Source organism: Pecten maximus, chromosome 10 (genome assembly GCF_902652985.1).
Source record: "Pecten maximus chromosome 10, xPecMax1.1, whole genome shotgun sequence".
Lineage (NCBI taxonomy): Eukaryota > Metazoa > Mollusca > Bivalvia > Pectinida > Pectinidae > Pecten > Pecten maximus.
The window spans coordinates 41,970,512-41,979,151 of NC_047024.1; the positions used below are offsets into that span (position 1 = coordinate 41,970,512).

General features: G+C 36.4%; 1 protein-coding gene across 1 annotated transcript; it reads right to left on the reverse strand.

Annotated features, from left to right (window-relative positions):
* Positions 1-838: 838 nt before the first annotated feature.
* Positions 839-5,988, reverse strand: LOC117336717 (leucine-rich repeat-containing G-protein coupled receptor 4-like). Its single transcript, XM_033897330.1, has 4 exons — positions 5,886-5,988; positions 2,012-5,329; positions 1,621-1,751; positions 839-976 (listed from the first exon to the last, which is right to left on the reverse strand). The coding sequence occupies exons 1-4, from the start codon at positions 5,986-5,988 to the stop codon at positions 839-841; spliced, it is 3,690 nt and encodes a 1,229-aa protein (XP_033753221.1).
* Between the last annotated feature and the right edge of the window lie 2,652 nt (positions 5,989-8,640).

Below are 8,640 nucleotides of genomic sequence, written 5' to 3' on the forward strand. Positions count from 1 at the left end.
CGCATCAATCTCCCGTATAACTCAATGTCATTGTACTATTATCACATGAACCCGTCGTATGACACAAAAGTACTGTTTAATAATCACATAATCCCTATATCCATAAGCACTGTTGACACCTCCCTTGACCCCAACTGTTAATCTTATTACTCCATTAGTGTCTGGCATTTCACATTAAAGTTAATCGAACATAATGGTGTTGTTTCAATATGTTTCACTTGTCAGCATGACTGATATATGTTGTCGTTCTAGTAGCCGGACATGACAAAGAGGTGGATTTATAACCGCTGTTATCACTTTTGTGACCACTTACACTGCAGGTAACGCTGTAATATTTTGCAGATCGGTATCCCAAATACAGCCTAAACGATTCTTATCATGTCCGACAGTAGTGTCGTTTTTACCACTTCGTCAAAAATAGTAACAGCCCGACGTACATTGTACATTTCGGCGTTGATTTAATTACATGTAAGCACAAACACTCATGCAATTATTGTTCGGATATAGATTTCATCAATAGAAATTGTGCATATTTTAGATGTCCGAAAGAGTAATGCACCATTAAGGTCAATGTTATCAATTTCTGATGTCAACCTCTCGTTCCCAAGTTTACATTTACGTTTATTTTTGTCCAATTAGAAAACCGCAAAAAGCACCGTCAGATACTTTACACAGAGTAATACTGACTGTTTTTTTTTACTATTTGAACTTGTCTTGCCATATATGCATATTTCACTACCTAGTCATTGGTATATTATGATAATGTAATTAGACAATTACAGCCAGAAAAAAACAGTTACATTTACCCGTATATAATATTCACTGAGACACTTAACCACTAAAGTAACTTCTCTTCTGATGGCAGTTGTCGGACCTTTGATGCTACTTTCTCACTGATGGAGGATGTCTGACCGACGATGTTAGATTCACACTGAACGACACTGTCTGATATTACTTGTCCATTGTAGGATGCTAGCTGGCAACTGATGTTACTTCTCCAATGAAGCACACTGTCTGGAAACTCATGTTACTTTGCCACCGATAAACGCCGTCTGAGCAGTGATGTTCATTTTCGAAACTAAATAAAAAAAATGGTATCAGCTTTTATTTATCATACACAAGTCTCTTTTGTGAGTATACAATGTTCATGGTAGCGTTCATAAGCCCAAAATAGCAAATCAGTCGTATTTTAAAATGGGAGTATACATAACCAAACAGCATGTCTAACTCAATGTAAATACCGGAGGAGGGAGGTTAACAATGCATATTTCAGAATTGCACATGTCTACTGAATCATCCGACGACGTCTACAATGAATATGTAGGACAAATTAGACACAGTCGTATTTTACTAACGATATCTGCAGAATAGGCAAACTGGTGATCATTGTACACATTGAACAGGACTTTTCTATCTCTCAATAAGATCACGATGCTGATCATATCATGTTTTTATGATAGCCTTGATCTGATTTCATCTGTCAAAACCATGTGTTGCAATTCAATGTGACTGGTCGAATATGCTTCTTATACATATTTCTTAATGACATGAAGTGTCCCTTCGGATGGCAGCCATTTTCAAAAACAAAAAATATCATCAGGCTATCAAATACCTACTCACATTTCTTCTCCTCCAAACAGCTGTAACAGTATACAGAAATGGATTGATGGCAGCATTGATAGGCAGCACGAACACCATCACCGAGGCATACACCCAATCTGGTATTTCAATTCCAAACCGTGATGCGACTCCTAGGACACATATAATGCATATTTATATACATTTTACGATGGTATATCAACTAACTTATCAGCAAAATAGGAAAACAAGTTAATACATACAGATAATCAGAGAAGATCAAATTATTCGCAAAAATTAATTTGCACTTCGGGTATAGCAAAACAGATAAAATGTAATTAACATCTTTTCATCTTTTTTTGTGTGTTAATCACTGTCTGGATCATTTTATCCGAAGCTAAAAGACATGAATAAGCTTCAGAATGTAACCTACCCATTACACCTATTGGAAACCAGCAACAAAAGTCTGTCGCCACCACGAAGAACAGGGTCGTTGCTACAGCCATCTCTCTTTGACGATTCTGTGTTGAGGCAATCTGGCGACCACTTTTCCTCAGACTTATGAAAATAAAAGACTGGCCAACTACAATGATTAAAAATACGATGCTGTTGAGGCAGACAAAGACAGCAAAGGAATATTCAGTCCCCGGGCGTGCACCCCCTTTAAGGGGCAAGGCGAGACAAACACTCGATTGAGAGTAGAATTTTCCTTTGAAGTAGGACTGTATAGTGACAACAGGGATGATAGCAAGTGTGACAGCAACAATCCATAATGTTAATGAGACAAATAACGCGTGTTTCCATGTAATACTCCTTCTGGTGAGACGGGAAAGAGGGAACATGATGACAATAAGTCTGTCTACCGTCACCATCAGAATGATAAATGTCGACATCTCGCTGGATATACTGGATAATATACCTGCCATGGTACATAAAATACTGTTTCTCCATTTCTGGTCATTCCATGCATATACACCTTCGTAATACGCATCAACAACCCCTATTATCAGTAGGTAAATACCCATGAGTATATCTGACACAGCTAGATTGAGAGTGAAGAATGAGTAACTTTTAGTAATATTATCTTTATCGATAATTAGTCTGTAGATTATGACTGCCAAATTTCCGATAAAAGCACATATTCCAATAATCCAAAGGCAAACTCTCAATACTGTCGAACTTACTAAGGCAAAACAGGACGATATCGCATCGGCTTTTGCTTTACATTTATCAGCATCTGCAAGACACATCCATAACGGAAGTTTTGTTTCCATACAGTTGATGTCTTCAACTGACGAGGGCTTAACACAACACATAAATGGAACATCAGTATATAACTTATTCAAGTTAGTTAGACCTCCAAACATATTTTCCTTCACTTCTAACCTGTTACCCACGATGTTTAGATATGAGAGATTTTTTGGCAAAAGTGGTAGATGCGCCAATTTATTGTTTGACAAGTCAAGGACTTGAATATTAACAGGCCCACCAGGTTGGATAGTTGATCCATCGTAGTTTATATAGTGTTTATCACCCTCCACTATTCCAGAGAAAACATTATATGGTAGAACAGTGATTTCATTGCTGTGCATATGTAGGTTAACAAGATTTGACAGCCCCATGAACAGATCAAATGAAATAATTGCTATGTTATTATCTGATAAATCGAGATAATGTAGGTGGTGCAGACCACGGAACGAGTTGTATGGAACAACTGATATATTGTTGTTGTTAAGAAACAAATAGATAAGCTTTGACTGTCCATTGAAAAGATTGAACGGGATAACAGAAATTTTGTTGAATGCCAAATGAATGAGAGTAAGATTAGAAAGTCCATCAAACAGATTGAAATGGAGAACTTGGATGTTATTGTACATCAGATATAGATCAGTAAGTTTAGATAGTCCATTGAATATTCCATGTGAAAGCACGGACATGCTATTGTTCCCCAAGCTGAGATAAGTAAGACGGGAGAGTCCATTAAAAACGGTAGGGGGAAGCGTGGTAAGGTTGTTTTTATCTAAGTTTAGACTCGCCAGATTAGAAAGTCCACTGAACAAGTTATGCGTAAAACGTTTTATACCGTTAAATGACAGATCAAGATAAACAAGTTCAAAAAGACCATTGAACACGTCATTAGGGAGCGTGGTAATGTCGTTCTTATGCAGGTTTAGGCTCGTAAGATTAACAAGTCCCTTGAATATATCATGCGGAAGCACAGTAATGTTGTTGTTCTCCAAGCTAAGATAGGTAAGACGTAATAGTCCATTAAACACGGTATGAGTAATCGTGGTAATATTGTTATTATTCAAGTGAAGAATGCTCAGATTAGAAAGTTCTGTAAACACGTTGTAAATAAGAAATTGTATACGGTTAAAGGACAGATCGAGAAAAAAAAGTGCAGAAACTCCATTGAATACGTTATGAGGGAGCGTGGTAATGGTGTTATTATGCAGGTTTAGGCTCGTAAGTTTAACAAGTCCCTTGAATATATCATGCGGAAGCACAGTAATGTTGTTGTTCTCCAAGCTAAGATAGGTAAGACGTAATAGTCCATTAAACACGGTATGAGTAATCGTGGTAATATTGTTATTATTCAAGTGAAGAATGCTCAGATTAGAAAGTTCTTTAAACACGTTGTAAATAAGAAATTGTATACGGTTAAAGGACAGATCGAGAAAAAAAAGTGCAGAAACTCCATTGAATACGTTATGAGGGAGCGTGGTAATGGTGTTATTATACAAGTGAAGACGCTTCAATTTAGAAAGTCCATAGAACACATCATCAGGGAGCGTTGTAATACTATTATTATACAAGTAAAGACTCTTCAAATTGGAAAGTCCCTTTAACACATTATGAGGGAAAATTTGTATATGGTTAAAGGAAAGGTCGAGAAAAACAAGTTGGGGAAGTCCATTAAATATGGTATGAGGGAGCGTTGTTATGTTGTTGTTCTCCAAGCTGAGATAAATTAAACGGAGTAGTCCACTGAATAAGTTATGTGAGAGTGTGGTAATGCTGTTTTTATTTAAGTAAAGGCTCTTCAGTTCAGAAAGTCCATTGAACACGTTATGAGGAAGTAAGATAATGCTGTTGGACCCTAATCTAAGATAAGTGAGGCGGGATAGTCCATTGAACACGTTCTCAGGGACTACGGTAAGGTTGTTGTTATGCAATCGAATACGCCTAAGTTTAGAAAGTCCATGGAAGACGTTTTGAGTGAGAAATTGTATACTGTTAAATGACAGGTCGAGATAAACTAGTTCAGAAAGTCCACTGAACACGTTATTAGGGAGTGTGATTATGCTATTTTTATGCAGGTTAAGACGGGTAAGTTTAGAGAGTCCATTGAACACGTCATAAGGGAGGTTGGTTATGCTGTTTTGTTGCAAATGAAGACTCGTAAGTTTAGAAAGTCCACTGAACACATTATGTGGAAGCAAAATAATATTGTTAGTCTCCAAGTTGAGATAAGTAAGGTGGAATAGTCCACTAAACAGGTTATGAGGGAGCATGGTAATTCTGTTTTTATGCAACTGAAGACGTGTTAGTTTCGAAAGTCCGCTGAACACGTTATGGGTGAGAACTTGTATATGGTTCTTTGAAAGGTCGAGGTAAGTAAGTTCCGAAAGTCCAAGAAACACATTGTCTGGGAGAAAAGTAATGTTCTTTTCGCGAAGGTTCAGACGAAAGCGTCGGGATGAATCTTGTACAGACGAACAGGCGTTGATCCCCGTACAGTTGTATGGTTCTGAAACAAAGAGTAACGTGTACAAACGAGCAAACATGGACCAGTGTACAGTTTCAATGTTCTGTAACTAAGAGTAACCTGTGCAAACAAGTAGGTGGATGACTTTGTTATCAGACAATATATTGGACCTATTTTGGGATATTTCATTCAACACACACATTTAATAGGTCAGGAACTAAGTATATTCACCCTAATGAACGTTACATTGTCGCGATTAATTACATTACATAAAAAATAAACTTGTACTGGTATAATAAGATCATGGCGGTACATTTGGTAGTATTTCGTCCAACAAGCCGTGTTTATCTCAAGTATAATTGAATCATATTTATATGCATATACGAGCAGAATGTGTCACATGTAGTGTGTAAAAACGTAATTTTAGGCACATGGGGAGTTACATGAATACGCCATAAGATCCCCCATAAATTGTAACAACGTTGTGAAGACGTATAGATTGATCCATGGAGTGATTTCTGTTTAAAAGTATACTATATATACTTCAGATTATTTTTAGATTGTTTTTAATAAGATAATATTCTGTATAAATACCTACTTACCACATCCCTCTCCCGTTTCCTGGTCTGGACAGTTGATACAACATTTATACTCCACAAGTTGACGGGATGTTCCTGGCGGACACGAACTTTCCTCACCATTATGAAGATTACCTACAATGTAATACTTATGATGTCGAGAGTTGCTTTATGCTCCAAAAATAAAGAAAATGACAATTAAATGCATTCCATACACGTAGCATATTTTACTAAAGTGTTAAAGAAAAAATCATTGGTGATATGAATGTGCCGACGATTTTTATAATGGGGGAATAACAAATAGTCATAAAATACATCATAAAAGAAATTAAAAACAGTGTGTGGTGTCGACCTTAAAACTCCCCTTGGTCTTTATCAACATGCAAATTCAAAACCCTATTTTGTTATGTTCCGTCAGTAGCCGACATATGTCATAGAAATAATTATAATAGTCACAAGTCCTGACAATTGAATCAACTTTGACATATACCGCTCAAAGTAAGGAAAGACGGGATATTACTATTCAGAAAGGCAAAATTAATACTGCAGTTGGGAAACCAGCTGTCTCTCCTGGTAAGGTTTTAAGAACGCTCGAAAATATTGAGGTAACCAAAGTGCTGGCGTGATATATGTGTTGGTCGACAAAAGGCACAGTTTAGTCAAATAAGTATGTCAATAGTCCAATGGAAGATCTGGTCATCAAACGTAACAAAGAAACTGTTGACGAGAAATTAAAAAAATCTCACATTTTATAGTATTATTGTCATAGCTATATTTACAGACATTTTCCCCAAATATTGAAATATATTAACACTAACTCTGTAATGACAAGGCAAAAAACGGAAAATATATTAGCTTCTGGTTAAAAGAATATGCGAACTTGGTTGGTAGCGGAATAAACCAATTTTTAGTCAGGTTAAAGTGTAAGCTAATTATTTTTAAAATTCTTACCTTTTGGACATTTTTCAAGCAATCTTCTTTTCGCACGTTTTGCGCCACTTTCCGTGTTTGTATCAATAATAAGATGAACATAGTTTTTGCTTTTGCTAGATTCCGTGTCTTTTTGAGTTTCACTTTGAAAAAATACATCCGAATTATGCAGACTATGTTTTGAATATACAGTCAAGAAGAAGACCATGCTAATAATAAGCTTGAATATAACGTTCAACATTTTTTTTTTATCCTGTATATATATATATATATATATAATTATATCCTGTTGAATGATATGATGTCAAAGCTCATATAACACAATTGTATATCCTTATGATTGGTGTGATGCTAAAGCGTAACAACAGAAATATCATGATGAATGGTGGGATGTCAAAGGTTCACAGAACAAATATACTGATGAATGGTGCAATGTTAGAGCTCAAATAACAAATATCCTGATGAATGATGCGATGTAAAAGCTCACAGAAAAAATATCCTGTTGAATGGCGCGATGTAAAAGCTCAAAGAACAAATATCCTGGTAGATGGTACATGTGTATGATGTCAAAGCTCCCAGACCAACTGACCGACTGACTTGATAGATGCCTATTTTATGCCAGTGTAACATGAATGGCTTACGGTGACGTTTGTCTTTGTACAGGGACCATACAGCTGGCGTATCTTTATCTCATTTGCTTGAATCTACTTATATATAACACATTTTTGCAAATTATTTCCCGTCACTAATCATCATTTACGGTAATGTTCTGTGGATTCATGTTGTCCTACGAAAAGTGCTTTGCCCTTTTATTGAGTGTCCTTATTTTCTAGTATTTCCTTTGTGGCTTTAAAATATTCATGCCATTATACCTATGATGTCTAAATTTGTAATCATTGTAAAGCTGAAAAAACATTTCCGGGTTCATCAAGATCATTTACGCTGGATCATATTATGGTTTACACTAATCTATGATGGCAATGTTCTATCCAGCGCTCATAAAATATTAATTCAAATATTGATAATCATCGCAAAATTGCGGTAAATCAACACGATTCCAGTCAGTCCCCTAAAGGTCACAAACATTTCGATCCAATAACACTTACACGTACTCAATATATGGACATCGTAGACATCAATACATTGTACCAGGTTACCCAGCATTAAGGTCCTTTAAAAGTTAAACGAGTTGCTTCACGCTATGCTTTACAAATCACCAATATGCGATTGTGTTGCAATAGTTTCACTTAAGACTGTGGTTACAAATTCGTTATATATTCAGATTGCAGGCAGGATAACAGAGTTTAAGCCGGCCCGACTTACAGTGTCTGGGGCCTGTTCAGTATGTTGTGTCTGGTCCCTATGGTGATCTATGTCACCTATGTACTAACATGTGTATGGTCCATATCCATCACATTTATCTGGTCCTTGATAAATATGTTGTGTGTGGTACAGTTATTTGTGTCAGGTCCCTGTACAGTAGTTTGTGTCTGGTTCATGTACAGTATTTTTTCTTGTCCCTGTTCAATGATTTGTGTCTGGTTACTGTACAGTTATTTCTGTCTGGTCTCTGTACAGTAATATGCGTCTGATCCCTGTACAATGATTTGTGTCTGGTTCATGTACAGTTATTTTTGCCTGGTCTCTGTACATTAATTTCTGTCTGGTCCCTGTTCAATTATTTGTGTCTGGTTACTATTCAGTAGTTTGCCTCTTGTCTCTGTACAGTAATTTATGTCGGGTCCCTGTACATTAATTTGTGTTTGGTCCCTGTAAAGTATTTTCTGTCTGGTCCCTGTTCAATGATTTATTTTGGGTCTTTGTTGAGCAATTTGTGTCTGTTTC

Coding starts and splice junctions, on each gene's coding strand:
- LOC117336717 (XM_033897330.1), bottom strand. CDS start 5,988: ATGGTGAGGAAAGTTCGTGTCCGCCAGGAACATCCCGTCAACTTGTGG. Junction 5,330..5,885: donor ACGGGAGAGGGATGTGGTAA/GTAGGTATTTAT, acceptor TCTTTGTTTCAG/AACCATACAACTGTACGGGG. Junction 1,752..2,011: donor GTTTCCAATAGGTGTAATGG/GTAGGTTACATT, acceptor TATGTGTCCTAG/GAGTCGCATCACGGTTTGGA.